The 22,598-nt window shown below is 56.5% G+C and overlaps 1 protein-coding gene across 3 annotated transcripts; it reads left to right on the top strand.

Annotated features, from left to right (window-relative positions):
- Positions 1 to 6,315: 6,315 nt before the first annotated feature.
- LAD1 (ladinin 1) lies at positions 6,316 to 21,183 on the top strand. 3 transcript variants are annotated; one of them, XM_058669003.1, is made up of 9 exons: positions 6,316 to 6,340; positions 14,421 to 14,558; positions 16,339 to 17,179; positions 17,543 to 17,647; positions 18,083 to 18,126; positions 19,301 to 19,373; positions 19,475 to 19,612; positions 19,807 to 19,893; positions 20,139 to 21,183. In XM_058669003.1, the coding sequence occupies exons 1-9, from the start codon at positions 6,333 to 6,335 to the stop codon at positions 20,490 to 20,492; spliced, it is 1,788 nt and encodes a 595-aa protein (XP_058524986.1). In that variant the 5' UTR covers positions 6,316 to 6,332; the 3' UTR covers positions 20,493 to 21,183. The 3 variants fall into 3 exon arrangements, with proteins under 3 accessions (XP_058524986.1, XP_058524985.1, XP_058524984.1); XM_058669002.1 differs by lacking the exon at positions 6,316 to 6,340 and adding an exon at positions 6,389 to 7,489; XM_058669001.1 differs by lacking the exon at positions 6,316 to 6,340 and adding an exon at positions 13,260 to 13,369.
- The last annotated feature ends 1,415 nt before the right edge of the window (positions 21,184 to 22,598 follow it).

Below are 22,598 nucleotides of genomic sequence, written 5' to 3'. Positions count from 1 at the left end.
CTGGAGGAGAGGGTTGAGGGCTCCTACTCCCTCCCACCACACCCCTGTATGGCCTGTGGGTCCCCTGAGCCGAGGCTGAGCAGATGGAGCTGGAGCTGTTGTATCTGCAGAGAGCCGTGTTCAGGACTGAAAGTGACTGGCTCAAGGTCACAAAGCTCAATGGGGCTAGGACAGAGGTCCGTGGACTCCCAGGCTGTGGACAAAGGTGGATGTGGACCAGCTTGGGTCTCCCGACCACAGGCCCAGGCTGGGGAACATGAGCAAGCTGCCCTTGCCTGGCCCCAACCCAGCACCCTGCCTGCACCTGTGCCAGCCACCTGCCTCACTTTGCCCCAGCTTCAGGAGAGAGCTGTGGTCCTCCGTGTGTGCCACTGCGGAGGCTCTGACCCAAGGGTCCCTGGGGGAGGAAGATGGGGGTGGCTCATGGCTGGCGGCTGCAGGAGTGAGCTGGTGTGCAGGGCACATGGTCCTAGGAAGGTGGCCTGCTGGCCCTGAGCAGCACAAACACCCGGGCATCCCCTGTGCTAGTTGCACACAATGCTCTATTCTGTGGGCTACTCTGTCCGCTGCGCGGAGCCCAGGGCCCAGATCGGCAGGAGGTGTTCCTGGAGCTAGCTGTGCTCTATGACCAAGGCTCACCTTTGTTCTCAAAGTGGGCATGCCTTCATTCTATTAAAGTCTTTTACAGGGTGGGAGGAGAGTAGCCTGTGACCGATGGCTTTCTTTTAAAATTGTATTTACTTCCATTTTTATCTGAGAGGTAGAGAGACAGATCTTTCACCTGCTTTACTCATCAAATGCTTGCAACAGCCAAGACTGGAGACAGCCCAAAGCCGAGAGCCTGCAGCTCTAGCTGGGTCTCCCATGCAGGTGACAGACACAACTATTTATGCCATCACCTGCTGCCTCCCAGTGGGGCAGAACAGTGGAAAGGTGAGACTCAGAAGTGGAGTGGGGAGCCGAACCTGAGCACTGTGACAGGGACTGAAGGCTTTCCAAGTAGCATCTTAACCACTGTGCCAAATACCTGCCCATTGCCTATTCACGTTCTAAGTTCACAAAAATAAAATGGCGGCAACACTGTTTCAGAGTCTGTCTTTCAACCAACAGTAATCTGTAACATCCCAGGGTTCCTAGAGATGCATTCCCATCACCACCCTCACCTTCACCTCTCTTTTCTTCCCCTAAGAGTCAGGGTGGTTACTCAGTGGGCAGACAGGAATAGGGGCAGAACTGAAAAGTCAGCTGTGGCTTCCACACCAGCTGGCTGGGCTGGGGATTCCCCACCTCCACCCCCAACCTCCCCTCTGGCAAAACAGAACCTGGCCCATGGACCTTAAGTCTGGGAATCCCGGAGACCTTAGAAAACCCTGCATTGGAACAGGGCTTTCCTGTGTCTGACAGCCCCGCCTTGCTGGACTCCCCCTGGAGGAATTGAACAGCTCATGTTGAGTTCCTCATATAGGTGCATTACAAGTTTTTTTTTAAAATTCTTTTTTATTGGAAAGTCAGATTTACAGAGAAAAGAAGATACAGACTGGAAGGATCAGCTGGGGCATGAACCGGTGCCCATTTGGGATCCTGGCACATGCAAGGCAAGGATTTAGCCACCTGAGTCATCATTTTTTAAAGGTTTATTTATTTATTTGAATGGCAGACTTAGAGAGCAAGAAAGATCCTCCATTGCCTGGTTCACTCCCCAAACACTCATAATATGTAGAACTACAGGCTGGTACTCCATCCCCTTGTGGGTGCAGGGGCTCAAGGATTTGAGCCATCTCCCACTGCTTGAACCAGTAATCTGATATGGGATGCTGGTGACATGACTCACTGAACCACAAAACTGGCTTCATTTGAAGAATGACTAAGTAGGGGCTGGCACTGTGGTGTAGCGCACTAAGCCTCTGCCTGTGGTGCTAGCAACCATCTCACAGCTGCTCCACTTGGGATCCAGCTCCCTTCTTATGGGAGCAGCAGAGGATGGTCCAAGTCCTTAGGACCCTGTACCCACATGGGAGACCCAGATGAAGCTCTTGGCTCAAGGCTTTGAGTCAGCTCTACTCTGGCTGTGGTAACCATTTGGGGAGTGCATCAGTGGATGGATGGATGGAGACCTAAACCTGCCATTGAAATAAAAATAATTTCAAAAAAATGAAAGTTTGTTTGGTACTTGTGACATTCCAGGCCTGCAATAGATCTTCTATTGGCTGATTCATTCCCCAAATAACTGCAATGGGCAGGACTGGGCCAGACTGAAGCCAGGAGCCAGGAACTTCACCTGGGTCTCCCACATAGGTGCAGGAGCTCAAACACCTGGGCCATCTTCTGCTGTTTTCTCAGGCGCATTAGCAGGAGCTATCGCTTCTTGGCCTTTTGGCTAAGATCAAGTGTAGCAGGAGGTAGGCTGGAAGTGGAACAGCTAGGACTCAAACTGGCACCCATATGAGGGTGCTGGCATCCCAGGTGGTGGCTTAACTCACTATGCCACAGTGTCGGCTCCCAATCCTCCCCTTTGTTTTCACAGGCGTCCCTCATCCCAGTTTAAAGTTTTCTGTTACTTGCAGTCAATCATGCCTGAAAATTGAAATGGAAAATTTTAGAAACAATTCCTCACTTTCACGTCTGTACTGTTCTGAGTCATGAGCTGCAGTCTCATGTCCTTGTGCCGTGAGCGGGAGCAGCACTCGCCTGGCAGTCACTTGGCAGTCACCTGGCAGCCGGCTCAGTGACCACACTGTAGCACCAGCGTAGGAGTTTTACCCAAGTAACCTTTACTGTGCTTAATAATGGCTCCAGGGCCAGGCGCAATGCTCAGTGGCTAAATCCTCCCTTTGCACACGCCAAGATCCCATATGGGCACCAGTTTGTGCCCTGGCTGCTCCACTTCCCATCCAGCTTTCTGCTTATTGTCTGGGAAAGCAGTAGAGAATGGCCCAAGTCCTTGGGACCCTGCACCTGCATGAGAGACCCTGAAGAAGCTCCTGGCTCCTGGTTTCAGATCAGCTCAGCTCTGGCTGCTGTGGGCCACTTGGGGAGTGAGCCAGTGGGTGAAAGATTTTTCTATCTGTGACTCCTTTTCTTTGTAAATCTGCCTTTCCAATAAAAATAAATCTTCAAAAAATGATGGCTTCAAAAGGCAAGAGTAGTGGTGGTTTCTTAATAGCACATTGTTCTGAATGCTTTACTTACTATTAGCTATCAATTTCATTCTTTTAAAAATTTTTTTATATATTGGAAAGTAGAGTTATGGAGAAAGAGAAAGAGAGAGATGATCTTCCATGTACTAGCTTACCCCCAAATAACTGCAAGTCAGGCTGGGCCACAGGCAGGCTCCAGGAGCTTCTGCTGGGCCCCCCAGGTGGGTGCAGGAGCCCAAGGATTTAGACACTCTTCCTCTGCTTTCCGAGGCACATGAACAAGGAGGTGGATGGGAAGTGGAGCAGTTGGGACATGAATCAGCAATCAGATGGAATGTTGGCACTGCAGGGGGCAGCTTAATGTGCTATGCCACAATGCCAGTCCTACTGTGGCCAATTCATCAATTATGCATTATAGGAAAAAGCAGTGTATGTGGGGTTAGGCATCCTCTGTGGTTGCAAGACCCTACCTGGAGGTCTTGGAATGTGTTCTCTGTGATAAAGGGGGCACTAAATAGCCCTCTCGGGGATCTTTATAATGTTATGAATGTTCATGAATTTTAAACAGCCCCTCACTTAGTTCTGCACCTTCCTGTCAAGTTCACATCACTGCACACACTTGGCTGCCTGCCCTATATGCAGAGGCTGTCAGTCTACCCTGTGTCACGGCAGTCTATCTGTGTTCACTGTGGTGAGAGGATGCAGTAATGGGGGTCCCGTGGCTTCCTTGTGCATGTCCCGGCTAGTCGGCCCTGGGATGGCTCCAGGTGTCGGGTATGTATGCCCTGACCTCTCTCCTACGGCTCCTGCTTGATGCTCTCCTAACCCAGAGTGCCAGTGTTACTGGACCATGGGCGCACCTGCCTGCCACTGTGACAGCGGCTGCTGTGCGACCTCTTGGTTTGACCAGAATTCTAGAATGCTCCAGATCTCGGCTTCTCCCCAACCCAGGGTTGCCTGTGGTGGAGGGGGGGATGCTGAGGCGGGTGAGACATCCAAAGGATACTGGCTGAGCCAGGACACAGACGACTTGGATGCCAACGCCCCTGAACTCAAAGTCATTACTCCTTCCTCCTGGCTCCTCTGCAGTCACCCTCAGTGCCACAGGAAGCATGGGGCAGGGCTGCCTCCTGAGCTCCTACACCTACTGGACACCTCTCATGGGCTGTCTTCCAGGAGCTAAAACTAGTGGGCAAGGGGCCGGGCTGCTGCTGTGTCATGATGCACAGGCACCATGTCTGGCAGTCCCAAACATCAGCAGAATTGAGGCTAAGAAACCCTTGGCCATCGGAGGCCACCCTCTTCCCCAGGCCTGGCTCATCAGTGGCACCTGGTTTGCTCTTTCTTTGTCCCACTGTCCTCCCCAGCGTCATCACCTCAACTCGCGTGAGCATTCCCATTGCAATGCCATACTGTCCTTAGGTTCAAATTCCACACATCCTGCAACAAGAAAACCACGAGACTCCTGAGCACACTTGGTCCCTACTGTCTGCACCAACGTCTCCTGCAGCTGAGGACATGTCACAACCACCTGCCCTCCCAATGACAGAATTTCACCATTTCTCTTATAGTCTGGCTTGAACGTGGTAGGTGTATATGTGTGTGTGTGTGTGTGTGTGTGTGTATCCCTTGTATGAATACATGTGTGCACACTCCAGCATGCGTCTCCTCATCTCTGGCCTGCAAGTGTCTTGAGGTTAGAAACTGAGCCCTTAACTTTTTTGTGTCATTCAATGTCAACATCACTTCTTGATTACAATGGGCCAAATTCTACACTGTCCCCTTCCCCTCCATAGTCTCTGGGACCCATGACCTTCTTATATGGAAACAAAGTCTTTGCAAGTGCAATCAAGTTAAAGCAAGGTCGCTCTGGGCGCTATAATCTAAGGTCCTTATAAGGGAACCTTGGACCCACACTCAGACATGTGGAGAAGGCCATGTGATGTTGGAAGCAAAATGTGGGGTGATTCAGCACAAGCGCAGAACTCCAAGGACAGCCGGCAGCCAGTCAAGCTAGGAATCTGCGACAGGAGTTAACCCTGGAACCTGGGGAGGGAGCATGGCTCTGCCCACATTCCCAGCCTTCAGCACCCTGAGAACGAATTCCTGCCACTTAAAGCCACCATCAGTGACAGTCCACCTGCCTCCAAAGAACTTTCTGGGCAATAACAAGTCCATGATTCACTTTCATAAAGACTGGTTTATTTATCTGAAAGCTAGAGCTGCAGAAAGATAGGAGAGGGTGCTGGCATTGTGGGGTAAGTTGCCCCCTGCAGTGCTGGCATCCCATAGGGGTGCCAGTTCAATTTCTGGCTGCTGCACATCTGGTCCAGTTCCCTGCTAAGTGTACCTGGGAAAGCAGATGGCCCAAATACTTGGGCACCTGTACTCATGCGGAAGACCTGAAGAAGCTCTTGCCTTCAGTGTGGCACAGCCCTGGCCATTGTGGTCATCTCGGGTGTGAATTAGCAGATGGAAGATAGCTCTCCCTCTCTTTCTGTCTCTCCCTTTCTCTCTGTAACTCTGCCTTTCAAATATATATCTTAAAAATATATAAAGGGAGAGACATTTTTCCATCTGCCAGTTCGCTCCCCAGATGGCTGCAGCTGGGGCTGGGGCCAGGAGCTTCATCTGGGTCTTCTACATGGGTGCAGGGAGTCAAACATTTGGGTTATCTCATGCTGCCTTTCTAGACACATTAGCAGGCAGCTGGATCAAAAGTGGAGCAGTCGGACTGCATGGGGCATCTTGACCCACTGTGCCTTTCTGCTGGCTTCTTGGGAATCACTTTTCTTTACCTCTTGAGCTGCCTGCAGACTAACCTTTGCTCCATACAGAGGGTATTGGCTGTCCGGCTCTTAGTATCTCACTGCCCCCTGGCCTCATGAAGTATCCTTGGCAGGCCCAGGCTTCCAATGACCAAATCTGCTTTTCCTCCCACGGGAAGGTGCTACCAGGATGTTGCTGGGAGCTGGGTTACAGCTCTTCCCTTCCCCCTATTGGGGAAAGAGCACTTAGCTCGCAGCTGCATGACCCTTGCTGCAAACAGCTGATCCTGCAACCTGGGAGGAAACAGAAGCAGGTGTGACTATTCCCATTTCACAGAGAAAAGTAAGACAAGTCGCAGAGCTCATGGACGGCTGAATCAGAGCCCTGCAATTCAGCCCTTGTGCCTTGACCCCAGAAGGCAGGTGCATGCAGAAGTGAGTGTGGTCCTTGCCCGCCCAGGCTTGTACCTAGCAGCCTGACCAGCCCCACAGCAAGCCGAGGCCGGGCAGCCAGGCGTTGGGTGTTAGGGCCTCTGCCGCTTCTGCTGAACTTGCACCTTCCAGCCACGAGGAAGATGAGATGCACTGCGTCCAGCCCACTGGGGGCTGGCTTAGGGGGAGAAAGTACCTGGCAGCGCACCAGCTCAGACGGGCACTTCCGGGAGCCAGGCGGGTCTTGGGGGGGGGGAGCGCTGCTGGTGCTGGCACTGCCCCAAGTGGCTCCACAACTCCAGGCCTGGTGGTGTGCACTCGCGCTGCCCTGTTCCACCTGCCCTCTACACCCTCCAGCCCTGGGTCTGGGACCACAGGGAAGGCTGACAGGGATGGGGGTTTTCCAAGCTGAACTAGGCGGACCTTCTCGCTTGGTACAGGGCGCGTTCTGTCCGCAGTAGCAGCCTCGGGAGCGATGCCGCTGGGTCTCAGCAGGCCTGTTAGGGGCGCAGGGCCAGAGAAGATTGGGGAGCGCGAGGGTGGGCGTGGAGGGCGCCTCCGCGCACGCTCTAGACCCGAGATTACGGTACCTGCTCTAACTTTGCCGCCCCGCTTTCTGCTCTCGGGTTTCTCCGGGCTAAGTCGGCTTCCAGGCAGTGAGTGAGCTCAGCCTGACCCCAAGCCTCGGGTCCCCGCCCCTCGCCTCGCTCCCCGGCACCCCGGGGCTGCCACCCCGCGGCGAGCAGAGGCGGCTCAGCACCGAAGCTGGTCCGACTGGTTCTGGGCAGGAAGTCTCTCGCACCCAGGCCCGGGGCAGCACAGCAGCTCTGCGCGGCCGGGGCGTCTGTCCGTCCGGGCTTCCGCGGCCCGGGGGGCGCCCGTGCCCCAGAGCTCGGGGCGGCGCGGGGGTATCCGGGCCGCTTTGTCTGGGCCGCCCACACCCCAGGGGCCGCTCCCAGGTCAGCAAATGGGCCGCGGCCGCGGGTGAGATAAGCGACCACGTGACCCCACCTGGGCGGGGAGGGTTGCAGGTGAGGCGCGGCCCTGGGTGCGCTGCGCTGAGCACCGTTCCCGGAGCACGGAGCGTGCGGGGTGCTGAGAGCACGCACGCGGCATGGCTGCGGGCAGGAAGGACTGGTCGGCGCTGTCCAGGTGAGCTGCCCGGCTGCGGGAAACTGCTTTCCCTCCTTGGAACCCGGGGCCTTGAGGCCGGGGTTGGATTGGGGTCAAATTGGGGACCCCTGGGGCGAATCCCGGGTGCTTTCCCTTACTCTGAAACTTCCCTCTGTGGATCTGAGCAGTCCCGGGGGTGTGCTCTGCGGAAGTGGGAAGTTTGGAGTGTGGGGTGGGCCCTGGGTGATGTCCCGCCACCCCCTCCTCGCCCCTCCCCTTCCCCCTCAGCTTCGCTCCTGCAGAGCTAGCCTCACCACCTTAGGGGTCAGCAGAAGAGGGACCGGTGACTAGGAGCAGAGGGGGCAGCAGACACCGCCTCTGCTGAGAGGCTCGTGTCCTAGTGTGTCATTTTGGGTGGCATTGGGGCCTCTCTCTCTGTAGCCGGTTTTAGTGAGTGGACCCCGAAGGTCAGGGGACTGGACCTATAGGAGTCAGGGACCCTTGGGAGGGTGGCGTTCAGGAGGCAGCCCCCTTGTTGTGGTTAGTGGCTTCTCTGCAACTGTTCCCCACTTGTGTCTCTGCATGTGTGCCTGAAACCTGCAGCCCCTGGACCAGGGGCTCCCATCCCTTCTCCCCTCTGTGTGAACCTGGGGGAGCTGAGACCGGGGAATATCCCACAGCTGGAACCCCATTCCTTCAATTGCTTGGGCCCTGGCCCGGTACAAATTGGTCCTGTGGCTTTTCCCAGGTGGGCAGTTGGGTTTTGCTGCACGCGTGAGGTTAGGGCCAACCAGCAAATCCACTTTCCCTCCTGGCTGTGTGAGTACCACACGTCTGGGGCATTCCGCTCATCCGTCTTCCCCTTGACCCTCACGCTGCCCCAAGCTCAGTTGCCTGGCCACCCTGGTGCTGAGGGCCCATGGGGTCCAGGGAGGGGAAGAGGTAAGCCCAGGCTGGCCACGCCCCAGGGAAGGTCAGCAATAGGGTGGGGCGTGGAGGGGGATCAAGACCTTGGACTCTGCCTGGGGGGTCAGTGTGCCTGGTGTTGGTGTGGGAGTGTCTGCTGCTGGGCGGGGCCCTCTCTGTGCCCTGCTCGCCTCTGAGTCCGGGCGTGCATGTGGGTGAGCCTGTTTATGGGCCGGCTGCGTGGGCAGCGGCTTCTTGTGTGGCATGGTATGGAGCCGGGGAGACCGAGCATCTTCTTGATGGAAGACCTTAGTAGCGCCGTGCATTGGCTTCCCTGGGAGCCTGTGGTGGGGTGGGAATATGTGATTTGGTGTCTGAGTGCGTGTCTGGATATGCACAGGGGATGGGTATGTGTGTGTGTGTGTGTATGCACACGCGCAGCCTAAGCTCTGGAACTTGGAAAACAGGAGTGAGGTGTGGGGTTAGCTTGTTCTTGCTCAGGCGGACATGGGCTCATGTGGCCACAGGGGTGGGGCTCGGTTCCCACAGGCTGTCCAAAGTGAGTGCCAGGGCCACCTTGGGGAACCAGTCCTGCCATGGGAGCCCCTGGCCTGCCCGCGCTGCCTGGCCCCAGCTCGCAGAGCTCTGTGGGAAGATGCAACAGCTGCCAACAGTTGCCCTGATGAGGCACCTGGAACAGAGGCGCGCTTCTGCCCTGCTCCTCAGGGTGAACAACAAGCCTCGGCGGGCAGGTGGGTAGGGGGCCCTGAGTCACTGCCGGGAGCCTCCGGGCAGGTGCTGCGGAGGATGCAGGATGGTGCGAAGGGTGTGACCTGTGTGGCTGCAGCCTTAGCCAGGGAGGGAGGGGGGAGTGGAGCCGGGCCTCGGCCTTGCAAAGCTGGGCTTAGCCTTCACAGGGAATCTAGATGCCTTGTTCCCTGGTTGGGGGTGATGGTGTGCTGGCTGGCTGGGTGCCCCGACAGGCCTGGTGACCAGTGAGGCTGGGCCAGTCCTGTCTGCAGGGGGGAAAAGGGGTGGATCTAACAGTGCCTGGGACTGAATAGCCAGTGGTTAATCATTCCCCTGCGGGAGCCTTGAGCAGCCTTACCACTTTCAAGCTTTCCCTGTGTTATGCTGGCCGCCTCTCCCCATGCCAAGGAGGCTAGAAGGGACCTTTCATTGTACCAGAGGCTTGGGGCTAAACAGTGGCCCAAAGTCATGGTCAGGCCCCTCCTCCCTCCTCTGCTTCCCTTTCCCCACTCCTGTTCCCCTTTCCCCACTCCTGTTCCCAAGAATTGTCAGTTGTTCCCTTGTCCCCCAGAGTTACACTAGGCACTTCTGGGAGCAGCCTTTGTGCCCTCTCCCTGCTTTAGCCACAGTGGCTGGGTCTCGTCCAGGGGTAATGGGCTTCTGCAGGGTTCACCTTGGGAGACTAGGGCCCCGCCAGCTCTGACCAGTTGCCTGCCACCCTCAGTAGCTGTAGGAAGGATGGGGGTTAGAACACCACCCTTCCCCCCACCCCCCACCGAGGGTAGAGGTCCAAACCACACAGCCGACTTTGAACATTATTGACCAATAAAAGAGGAGCCTGCCCCCAAAGGGTGTCATTGGGAGAGTCAGGATTGGGCCAGGGAAGCAGCTGATTGGGGCATCAGCCTCCGACTGTCGGAGTCTGCAGGTCCCACTCTGGGTCTGCCTCCTGGGCTCAAGGATCACTGAGTTTACCCAAACCTCTGCTCTCCCGAAATGTACCCTGAACTCCAGTGAAGTTCTAGGACAGAGAATCTTACATTATCTGGGCCCCCTGGGTCTCCTGTTCCTCCCTGTGCAGGTTCACTGGTAGATGGGGCCTCACTCTGATTCAGGGCCAGCCTCCCCTCATGTCCCCCATCCCCCACCCTTGTACATCCATTACTGGCAGGTGGTCTGTGGTACAAGGTGTGAGCTTCTGGGAGTCTGGTCTAGGCTGCAGTCTCCACCCTTTCCTTTGTTAACTGTGCTTTCTTGGGAGGGTTACTGACCCCTGCGAGCCTGAGTTTCTGCATCTGCACTATGGGGTAACACCTCCTTACGTAGCAGGGTTGTTGTAAGGGCATTTGTGAAATGTTTAGAGCAGTGCCTGGCGTTGCCGATGGGCTTGCTGTTGGGCTTTCCAAAGGCCACTGTACCTGCCCAGGTCTCTCCTGGGGACAGACCTTTGTTCTTTCTTCCCTTTCATTTCTAGACATTTCCTCCTCTGTAGAGGCCAATAATACTTTGATTATTAGAGAAAGCATTCCTCCCCCAGGGTGTGGTGCTGCTGCTGAAGGGACTCACTGCTCTGGCAGGGGTGGGGACCATGTCACCTGGGATGAGCCGTGGGGTCTTGGTGTCACCTGGGTCCCCTTCTCCAGCCTGGGCCTGGACCAGCTGGGGAGTGGGGTCATTTCTGAGAACAGAAGGCTCTCTGGCTTGATCATACTCCATGGTTGGGGGTGATTTAAAAAAAGGCCACTTCCCTGAGGGCAAACCTGGGTGCTCAGGATCAAGGACTCCAGGAGGCTGTGGGTGCTAGCATGGTGGGCTTCTTGTCCTGGTCTGTGGCTTTAAAAGGCTCTAGTTGCTCTCATACCTCTAACCAGGGGCAGAGTGTATCCAGCGAAGGAGAGGGTTGAAGACAACCAGCAGCAGGTGAGGGAGAGAAGGGAGCCAGGCTCACAGGAGACCGCCTGCTAATGCGGAGTGAGCAAGTGAATGCATGCATGTGTGAGAGGTTGTTCACAGGGTTGGTAAGGCCGGGGGGTGGTGCTCTTGTGGTCCCCTCTCGGTCTCCACTGTGGGACTGACACAGGATGAGCACCTGTCCTCCCTGATGGCAGAGGTGGGAGGACCTGGGTGTTTCCTTCCAAAGCCAGCTTCTTCCCTGGACGGAAAGCTGGGCAGCTTGCTTGGGTGCCCTGACCTTGTTCCCTGCCCTGCACTCTTCCTGGTTATGGGAAGGCGGAGGTGAAGCCTGCTGTTGGTGCTTGCCTGTTTGCTGACACCTGTTACGTGCTAGATGCCACACATCAAAGATTCCCTACTCTTGGATGCATCTCAAAACTTGTCTTTTTTTTTCTTCTTCAAACCTCTCCACTCTTCTTCATTCACATATTTTTTAAAAGAACAAAAGGTTGGATCTGGGTATTTCTGTGGATTAGACCTCAGTTGACTGGAGGCTCCTTTCGTGCATGTCTCCAGCCACAGTCCTATTTTGTGGGTTTTACTTCTTGCTGAAACTTCTCAGATGAGTTGGTGACTTCCCCGGGTTCCTCTCCCTGGCTCTGGCTCTGGCCCAACTCACTAAAGGGGCTTCAGAAAGTTAGCGGGAAACTGGAATCAAAAGCCGACCTATGTTGTTGCCAAGAAGTGCTGACATCTGTGGTTTCTTCTGTGACATACTCTCACAAACCTTAGACACACTGATGGCAGCGCTAGGAGCTGCACTCATCCCGTACCCACAGCTCTCCCTGAGTCTCTTGTCCCCTTCGCAGGCTGAGCACCATAGCATGTAGCTGGATGGCTGCAGGTGCCTCCTGGTGGTGGGGCCCATGTCTCCTGCCCTCTTGTCTTTTCCTTTCAACAGCTACAGAGATGAAGCAGGGGGTCTTGTGGAGGGGCTCTGTGCATCACCTGCCTCTGGTCTCACAGTACCCTCAGAAGGAAAAAAGCAGGCTTCTCCTGCTGGCCTTGTGCCTCTGCTGTGGGCCACACCCTGGGCTGCCCTCCAAGCCTGAGCCTGCAGCTGCCTTTGCTGGGCCTCTGCTATCCCGGGGCCACCCTTCTCCTGGGCCTTGGGGTGTGCACCCTGTTTCCCTGTTTTGGGCCTCCCCCTGACCTTCTCCCTCCCTCTTGTCCTCATGAGCTCTTATTGTTTTGTTCATAGCATAGATTTTTTAATTTAATTTCTAAAATATTAATTTACTGGAAAGGCCAGGTTAGAGAGAGAAGGAGCAAGAGAGAAAGAAAGAGATGAACCTTCAATCTGCTGGCTCACTCCCACATGGCCAAATCTGGGCCAGCTTAAAATCTGGAGCTTGGAGTTTCATTTGGGTCTCCCACATGGGTACAGGGGCGCAAATACTGCTTTCCCAGGTGCACTAGCAGGGAGCTAAATCAGAAGGGGAACATCTAAGATTTGGGTGTAGGGGAAGGGTGCCCATATGGGATACTGATGCTGCAGTTGGTGGTTTAACTCGCTATGCCTTAATGCTGGCCCCCTGTTCATGGGCTTTTTGCACTTGCTGGCTCTCCCTACCCTGCAGGCGCTGCTGGAAGGGAAGGACCCTATTGGCTTCACTCGCTGCTGTGTCCCAGTCTTGGGGCCCTGCCTGCCCTGTAGTAGGTGCTCACAAAGTTGGTGCACCGTGTGCTAGCTCTGCCAAGGGAATGCTGGGCCTAGCCGAACAGCGGAATTGTGGCGTGGGTCACCCTGCTTGTCCCCCTGTACCAGGCAACAAGACAAGAAACTGGATTATTTGCCCAGCACTGCCAGCGACCCCCACAAGAGGTCTCTGATTCCAGGAGGCCATAGTTGCATCTCCTGTGCAACTTGGGGTCTATGATTTACATAGGCGAGCTGTTGATGGATAGGCCTCTGGACACAAGGTTGTGGACCTTTCCAGAACAGTGACCCTGCTGGGCTGTCCTGGGTCACCCTTGCCCCTCTGTGTGGTGCTGGCCTGTCACAGCTGCCTTGCTTGCCTTGGGTGGCAGATGGTGGGGAGTGACAGAGGATTTCAGAAATGGAAGGAGATTGGGTGGTAGGTGGTTGATTGACAGGTGCCTGAGTAGGTGATGCTTGAATGAGGAAGCAGGTAGCTGGATGCTACCTGTTAATGCGCAGGAGACTGGCTCCCTGAGAATGCCTGGCTGGTGCTAGGAATGTGGGATCAGTTTGATGGGAGGTCAGGGTTCCCTTGCTCCTCCAGACAAGGGATGGTTGGTTCTGAAAAGTGAGAAGGCCCCAAGAGTCCCTGGGAGGGGAAGTGAAAGGTAGGTGACCCTGGGGGCATCTGAAGGGGTGCTTGGTCTCCCTGGGAATCTGCTCTGCCAGGCCAGGGAATTCCCCAGGAAACTGAGGAACTTGCTTGGCTGTCATCCACTGAGGGGCCCTGTCCAGGCCTCCTAGGACCAGAGAGAGAAAGCCCAGGGTCAAGTCCACTGGTGGTTCTCACTGCGGGGCGGAGGTGGTTTTGCCTCCGTGGACCCTCATTTAGCAATGCTGGCAGGCATGTTTGGGTGTCTCCACCCAGGGATGAAGTGACTAGCACTTGGCAGGAGAGAGGCTAGAGGTGTGGTGATGTCCAACAATCAGGGCTGCCCTGTCCCAAGGACCTGTCCAGCCAAAGTGTGGAGAAACCCTGGCCTGACCGACCCCTGTACCGGCTGTAGAAATCTAACAGGTGTTGGATGCAAACCATATCAGAATATTTGAACACATTCTTGTAGTTTCATTGAAAAAAAAACAACTGTTTTTTCCTCTGGACAATGTTGTTACTATTTTAACTCTAATATGATTGTTTTGAAATGGATTTCAAATATATAGTTCTTTAAAAAAGATTTCTGAAAATGTATTTTTATTTGAAAGGGAGACAGATCTTACATGTGTTGGTTTACTTCCCAGATGCCCATGACAGCTGGGGCTGGGGCCAGGGCACCCCAAGGACCTGGCAGGTCAGCTGCTACCTCTCAAAGGGGGCAGGAAGATGGATTGGGGGTGGAGAAAGTTGGGGGAGCCAGACACACCCACCTGGAGGTTGTATCAACTAAGCTGTGTCCAAGACATGCCTCCACACATGCAGTTCTTAGGGTGGCTTTTACCGCCTGCATCCCAGGCCTCTGGAATCCGGCACCTGCCTTGTACCTGCAGCATCTCAGGACAGACCTGCTGCATTTCAAGGACCTCTTGGTGACTTGTGGGCAACGGATGCCTTGGGATATTTTGTGACATCTCCTTGTTTGGAAGGGGTATAGGGGATCAGGATCTGGCTTGGTCGGGGCCCCCTCACCTCTGGGCTGTTCTGATTCCGCCTCTGTCCCCTAGCCTGGCCCGGCAGCGGACTCTGGAGGATGAGGAGGAGCAGGAGCGTGAACGCAGGCGGCGCCATCGCAACCTGAGCACCACCACGGAGGAGGAGTCTCCCAGGCTCGCCCAGAATGGAGACCAGCAGGCAACCGAGAGGTGCTGGGGCCGGGTGGGCGGCGTGCATGTGTGTGCCCAGGGAGGGACTTGGCCGCCCCGGGACAAAATGCGCATGTCCTGGCTGTGCAGGTGCTGGACCCCAGTAATGAGGTAGAAGGGGATGTGAATGAACTTCCAAGTCTGGCCTTCCCTAGCCCCCACTGCTTATGGTGGGGGCCCTGTGTGTGCTGGTGCTTTGCGGGATGTTTGATGGGTATAACCCACTTCATCCTCACGTGTGCCTGGGAGAGGGGAAGGTATAGGCTGGTTTTATGGCTGGAGAATGGGACAAAGTGTCCAGGGCCTTGGGACCGAGCTTGTGCAGCTGCACGTAGATGGGATGTTATGTAGCCAGCACCAGGAGCGATAAAAGCAGCAGCCCCCACCAGAAGTTCACGATGGGCTTTTGTAGGGGTTTCTACAGTGGCTACTAGCCAAATCTGCCCATTGCAACAACCAGGGCAGAGCAAGGAGCCAGAACTGGGCTAGTCTGAAGCCAGGAGCTCCGAGCAGATCTCCCATTTAAGGTGCAGGGGCCCAAGGATTCAGCCATCTTTTGCTACTTCCCCAGGTTCATTAGCCAGAAGCTGGTTCAGAAGTGGAGCAGCTGGGACTCAAACCAGTACTCGTTTGGGATGCCAACATTGTAGGCAGTGGCTTGACCGGTTATTCCACAAAGTTGTCCCCCGTCATCTGAGCTTTTTTACTGTCCCAATACTAGAAGAGCCAAAGAACGTTTGTGGAAATGGAGCTGATTGTGGGACAAAAATAGATGTGAAATCTGTGCATTTTTTCATAATTGACATTTTTTTCATGAATTTTTTGAAGTTCCCTTATATGCATGGATTTGAAAAATGTTTTGGCCTAACACGACCTCTGCTTTGACCTGCATTTCTGTGACCTTGTTGACATGCCTGCATGCTAAGCCTGGGGAGGGGAGGGAAAGTCAGTTTCCCCCCAGGTTTCTCGGGCCTCCCCCCTCGGGTGCTGATGTTCTGGGGGGAAGGTGTGTGGGGCAGGGTTTACCCTCTAAACTTCTATATTATAATGGAGAGGACCAACAGGACAGTAACCAGCTGAGTGCCAGGGCTGTGTTGGATGTGCTTGTGGGAGGGCTCTCATATCCCCTCGAAACAGGCCCAGGCTGCAGCCTTGGAAACTGAGGCTTGGGTGGGGACATAACTTGCCCCTCACCACACAGAGCAGCATGGTAGGGCAGCAGCAGGGCCTTTTTTGCTGATCGGCAGAAGGCCAAGGTAGTGGGCAGTGCTGTTAGTGTCGCTAGTGCTCTCTTGGTCCTCCAGAGAAGGGAGGATGGGGGAGTGCTCTGGACCACACCAGTGTCCATGCTGCTGCCTATACCTGCTGTGCCCACTTGAGTGGCAGTAGTAGGGATGGCACATTAGGAGCCTTGGGTCGGTCCCAAGCTGTGTGGCCTGTCCAACCCCTGGCCACCTCTGCTTCCAGGCTAAGCTCTTGGGGGTAAGGGCACTGTGGGTGTTCCTTCTTACTCCCGGTGCCCCATGCAGGCCCTGGCATGTGTAAACCAGCCACACTGGCTGTGCCTGGAAACTTTGATTTAAAGCACCAAACTTTCTGTTCAAATGGTGTCTTGTAATCCCAGTGAGTAGAGTAGACACAGGCAAATCCAATTTGAAGGGGTGGTGGCAGGGGGAGGCCAAGGCCATGGTGATCCAGGAGGTACCTCCCCAGGTCTGGTGCACCCAGGATCCCTCCCCCTACCTCCTGAGATCCTCTGACATTCTCTCTCCTGACCCAGGCTGCCAAGTTTGGAGGAAACCGAGACTCCCAAGCCGGCACCCTCAGCCCCCCAGGAGGAGGAGGATGTCCAGGCCATCCTGAGGACGCGACGGGAGCGGCGGCAGAGACGGCAGGCAGTGGAGGCCGCTGGCCAGGAGAGGCTGGAGGCAGAGGAGGGAAGGGACAGCGTGGATGCTGGGCAGGCCGCACCGCAGGCCCCAGTGCCAAGCAAGGACCCGGAGCCGCTGCCTCGTCGCAGACTGAGCCGGGAGCAGCGGGCGCTCTGGGCGCGGGGTGAGGAGGAGAGCCCGGCAGACAGGGAGCCAAGAGCAGGCAAGAAGGGGGTTCCAGAAGAGACCCCAGCCTCAGAGAAGTCCCCTGTGCTGGAGGAAACCCCGGAAAAGAGACTGGTCTCTGAGAAAACCTCCACCTCTGAAAAGGTGTCTGTCCCAGAGATGACCCCTGCGCCCAGGAAGAGCACGGAGCGGGAGAAGGGAGGCCACCCCCTGGAGAAGGCGCATCTGCGAGAGATGAGCCATACGGAAACACTGGCAGCTCCTGAGAAGGCCTCTGTGTTGGCAGTGAGGTCTGCTTTAGAACAGCCAAAGGTCTTGGAGAAGGCGCCGGCCAAGCTGGCCTCCAGCAGGAAGCTGGTGTCGGAGAGAGCCTCCATCTTTGAGAAGTCGCTGGTCTCTGACAAGTCCTCGGCAGAGACCAAGCGGGCGGCAGTGTCCGAGCAGGAAGCCCCTCGGGGGAGCGCAGTCACAGCCAAGGATCAGAGAGGAAGACCCTCACCCAGGGAGAACTCACCTTCTGACCCTCCACCCATGGCATCTCGTCTCCCACCCATCACGCTCCAGGTGGGCAGTGAACCTGTGTCTCTGTCCCTGGCCATCCCTCAGCCTGCCCTATGGGCTCTGGCTTCTTTCTGCTTTCTGTTCTCCCACCTCCAGGCTGGTCCTGGCCCTTGCTTCTCTCCCTGCCTGCCTGCCTCCAGTTAGGATGCCAAGGCTGAGCAGCTCACTGGAGCTGAAAGAGGCACCTGCTGTGGGCGGGGCATCTCATCCCACAGCTCCTCCCAGGATGGGGCTCCAGAACCCCAACAGAAGCTCTCCTAGAAAGCTTGGTGAGGCATGGAGCTGTGTCTTCAGCCACACTGCAGGGGAGGCAGGCTAGGCAGCTTCAGGCTGTGACTCTCCCTGTCTCCCACCCACTCCATCCAGGTGAAGATCCCAAGCAGAGAGGAAGAGGTGGATGCATCCTCACCATCCCAGCTCACCTACAGCAGCTCGCTCAAACGCTCCAGCTCCAGGACCATCTCCTTTCGGGTGAGTGCCTGGGACCCCCCCCTCATCTCCAGTCCGCTGCTGGACAAGCCAAGGGAGGTCGGGTTCCCAGGGATTCCTTAGAATTCCCTGGGGTGGGTGTGCAGAAGCACGAGCAGCGCCACCCAGTGGGCAAAGGACAGACCTGCAGGAGGGGCTGTGCTGCACAGATCGGCTGTGGACCAGGGTGGTTGGGTAGGGGATGCTGGAGGTTGAAGCGGTGGCGCCTGACGAAGGGCTTCAGACCCAGATTGCTGGGAGGGCCATGGGTAGCCCAGGGGTTGTCAAGTGGGACAAAGGCTCTAAGGTGCAGACCTGGATTTCTCTGGTGCTAGTGAGGGTCCTGGGAGAAGGACAGAGCCCCAGTGTTGAGCCCCTCACCCACTAGGACCACCACCTCCCAGAGACACTAACCATCATATTCCCTTCTCATTTCAGATGAGCCCCAGGAAAGAAAATTCAGAATCACCCTTTACCCGCAGGTGGGAATTTAGCCACTTCCTCTTTGGTCCTGCTCAGCCTACATTTTCTAAGATTGATTGATTGATTTAAAGTCGTGCTTGGCGAGAGACTCAGAGATCATCCATCCACTGATTCACTCCCCAGATGGCTGGAATGACCAGGCCTGGACCATGCCAAAACCAGGAGCTCCATCTGGGTTTCCCACAGGAGTGGCAGGGACCCAAGCACTTGGGCCATCTTCTGCTGCTTCTCCCAGGCACATAAGTAGGGAACTGGATCAGAGGAGGAACAGCTGGGACTCAAACTATGACCCTCAGGGAATGTCGGCATTGCATGTGGCAGCTTTACCCGCTATGCCACAGTGGTGACTCCTCAGTCTGTTTTCTAATTACTTTGCATGCCTGCCCTCTTTGTGCCAGGCTGCCCCAGGGGACATGACAGGGGAAGACCTAGGTTAGGGTATCATGTCTGGCAGGGGGTGGGATTCACAGGAGGGACTCATGCCCAGTGGGATGGAATAGGGAGGGAGAAATCAGGTCTTGGGTGGGGCTTCAGGGCAGAGGAGGGCTCCCCAGCAGGGAGGCCAGGAACCAGCGTCCCTACAGCAGGGTGTGGGGGCCTGGGAATCTGCATGGTCCACAGCTCTCAGAAGGCTCTAAGCCTAGGCCCAGGTGGGGCCTGCCTTGCCGATTGGGCCAGGGAGGCATGGGGCCTGGGGAGCTGGCATAGGACAGTGGCATCTGAAGCACAGAGAGCAGTGTGTGAGAGGCAGGGTGCCTGTGGGGTGCCTGCTGGCTGCCACATGGCGATGAGGTTCCTTGGGGTAGGGGGCTGGCTATGGCCTTTGGGGCTGAGCCAGAGGCCAGTACAGGTTTGAGGTCAGAGCAGAAGTGGCCATGGGTGGGATCTGGAGGTGACTGCTGTGGTGGATGGAATGGGAGGTGGCACAGGTCCTGGGAATGCCTGGGGTGAAGGCGGCAGTGTGTATGGGAAGGGGAAGGTGTATTTTGCCCTGGGCCCGTCCCACCTATTGGGCGAGGGAGACCCTATTGTCTCCTTCCTTGCCTGGGCCACCTTCACAACCTGCTCTGTGAGAGGGGCCATGTTCTGTCTAGCAAAGTGGTGGGTATGTTAGGGGTCAGCCTCAGGTCTGGGGAGCTGCCACCCACCACGCCCATCTTGTCCCATCCACAGTGCCAGCGTGAGACTCCCCGCCAGCTCTGCCAGGTTAGGAGAGAAACTGGAGAGATACCACACGGCCATTCAGGTGGGGCCTCCTCTGGGGGGCAGGGCCAGGGTATGAGGGGTTCCCACCAGATGAGGCGGGCCTGGGTCAGCCCGGGGTCAACTCCAGGTTCTCTGTTGCAGAGATCCGAATCCGTCAGGTCTCCAAGCTCCTCCCGCGCTGAAGTCTTTGTGGCCCCTTCCGGAGTGGCCAGCAAGCGCCACCTGTTCGAGAAGGAGCTGGTGGGCCAGGGCCGGGCGGAGCCAGTCTCCATCAGGAAGGTGAGGGTGTCTCCAGGTTGATGAGCCCCAGGATGCTCAATGCCTGCCCCTTGGCCCTGGCAGTGCTGGAAAATCCCTTGGGGCAGGGCGGAGCTGTCCATGAATGCATGGTGCGTGTTGGCTGGATGTGAGCTGGGGGCCCATCTCCACCTCTACCCCAGCAACACTGCCAGTGGCACAAACCCTCTTTTTAGGAGAACTTGAGGCTCTCAGGGGTGGTGACATCGAAGCTCAACTTGTGGATCAGCCGGACCCAGGAGTCCGGGGAGCAGGACCCCCAGGTACCCTGTCCACCCTCCCCTGTTGCTGTGAGCCTATGTGTGTGTGTGTGGGCAGTGGGAGTGGGATCCGGATCACAGGAAGTTGGGCCTGGAGCTATGGGTTGTTCAGGAGTGAGGTGCAGGCAGGGAGAGGCCTGGGGACAGGGTCAGAAGTGGAGAAGAGGAAATGGGTCTGGGGTTGTTCCCTTTCTGGAGGAGAGGGGGCTCTGCCTGAGGCCTCCGCCTGTGCTCTGGGGCCCACTCAGGAGGTGCGGAAAGAGGCGACTACAGCCAGCAAAACTCAGCGAGGGAAGAAGCCAGAGACTTCCTTGGATGTGGAGGTGAATGGAGTGTGGCTGGGGGGCGGGGTACCTGGGTCAGGGGCTGTGGGATCCCCTGCCATGCACCCACCCACTTGTGCACATGGCTGGCCTGCCATTGTTGCACTCCTGAATGCTGCCCCTTCCCCGCCTGCTGCCCTTCTCTTGGGCAGCTGGAACTCAGTGTCCCAACACTGTGTGACCTCACTGGCTCTGCTTCCTTCCCCACATGCTCCGAGCTCCGCCCCACCCCCCCAATCCCTGCCCAGCCTCCCTCCTGCCAGCCCCACCAGCATTTGAGCCCAGATCCAGGTCAAGGGCAACCTCCCTGTGCAAAGCCCCCTTGCCCTCCAGGCCCCGGCAGCCTACCTGCCTCCTCTGACACACCTTCACCCCACAGGTGTGACCAAGCCTGTGAGTCTGCGTTGGTGTCCATGGCCCACCCTCCTGCAGGCCTCTGCCTCCTGCAGCTGCACCTTCACCCCACCTCTTCCTGTCCTTGCTCCCTTCAAGCCTCCGGACCTGCCTGGATCCCCACTGACTAGGAGCATCAGTGAGACCCTGTAAACCCTCCCCTGCTCAGCCTCAGCATGGGGTGGGGTCGGGGACAGGTGTGCCGTGACCCCTTCTTCTAGTACAACAGAGCCCGGGCCCCTGCATCAGTCCTGGGCACAGCACTGTGAGGCCCAGAATCCTGCCCAGTCTCAGGGCATGTGGGGCGTCTCTGCTCACCTGCTTCCAGCAGGTGCATCCAGATGTGGCTCTGGCCCACCCACTACAGTCCCTGAGGGCTGCTGCCACCAGCTTGTGAGGGCGCAGTGTGCCTTGCCCCATGGTCTATCCCCTCAGCTCCCAGCTTGGCTGTTCACTGCCTTCCCCAGCCTGCTGCTCTGGCCAGGGTCTCAGGGCCTTTCTGTGTACCCCGGGCCCCTCTCGCCTAGAAGCCTATGCTCAGGAAGGAGCTGATAAACTCATTCTCAGGTGTACGTGACTGATATCCCAAGTGTGATTACTGTCTGGAACCTTTTGAGTCTCTTGGCCTCTCGCCATGTGGGACAGGTTATTTAGACTGGAGGTTGGGGGCTACAGATGAGGCAGACCCGTGGTGAACCCAGGACAGACCAAGTCAGGCTGGCACTGTCAGATCCCTGACAAACTAGTCATTCAAAAGCATCTTGTTTGCCTCCCATAATTGGAAGTGCTTTAAAATGTATTTGAAAGGGGGTGAGGGAGAGGCGGAGAGAGAGAGAGAGAGAGAAACAAGCGCCCGATTTTCCATCTGCTGGTTTTACTCCCCCAATACTTGCAATGACCAGGACTGGATCAGGCTGAGTTGGGAATCAAGAACTTGATTTGAATCTCCCACATGGGTGGCAGGGACCTAAACAATTGCATTGTCATTTGCTGCCTCCCAGGGTCTGCATTGGCAGGAAACAGGAACTGGAAGCCAGGCTTCCTGCTGGGATGCAGGCATCTCCAGCTATGTCTGCATGCATACGTTTGAACACCTGCCTCAGACCTTTGAACTCTTCGTCTCAATATCCTGGTCTGGTTTCACCCAGAACCACTGAGGGGGGACCGGGGGGTGGCGAGGGGCTGCAGAGCTGCCCACTGCCCCTTGCCAGGTGTGCCCAGAGATTTAGGAACCCTTTCTGCTCTGGCCAGGAACTCAGAGCCTGGCCCAGGAACAGACACTTCCCTACGCCTCAATGTCTGGCCACGAGCTCAGAGAACTTTCAGATGTTCATGCTCGAAACTTTTGGAAGGAGAGGCTCCTGGAAGATTCCTCAGGCAGTGGAGCCTGACTCCTGAACAGGAGTGACACAGCAGGAGCTGACCATCCGGGGTTGTCCCTGCAGCCATGGGACCGCACCCCCTTCCCTGGAGTACCATCAAAGCAGGTGCTGGGACATCATGGGGCACCACGTCACAGCCACATCCTGCATTTGCACATGTGACATGGCACCTGCCCTGTTCCCGTCAGGGCAACAGCCAGCATGCAGCAAATGACTTCAGCTGTGATGGGTGCCACAGGGCGGTGTCTGGGCAGCCTGGGGAGTGGAGGGAGGGGAACGCTCACAGGAGGTGACAGTTAAGTGCTCTCGAAGCTGTCCACTGCCTTCCTGTGTCCTGCCCGGGGCCCATCTTCCTGTGAAGCCCTGTGTCCACACAACACTCTGCGTTCTCTGTCTGATCCTACCTTGGAAGGTGACCTTGCATCTGTTTACAATGACTGAGGCTTCCAAACTGAGGGGCTGCTGGCCGAGTGACTGCCGCACAGCCTCACCGAGCCATGTGCTGGCTTGGAACAAGCTGGGGGAGCTTCACACATGTGTTCCTTGAACACCCAGAATGTCCTGGTTTCCTCTGTGGGAGCGGGGGTGGGGGGGTGTGGGATTGGGCACT

This window comes from Ochotona princeps, chromosome 10 (assembly GCF_030435755.1).
Source record: "Ochotona princeps isolate mOchPri1 chromosome 10, mOchPri1.hap1, whole genome shotgun sequence".
Classification (NCBI taxonomy): domain Eukaryota; kingdom Metazoa; phylum Chordata; class Mammalia; order Lagomorpha; family Ochotonidae; genus Ochotona; species Ochotona princeps.
Note: the sequence above shows the minus strand (reverse complement) of the source record. Positions and strands in the feature narration are given on the sequence as shown.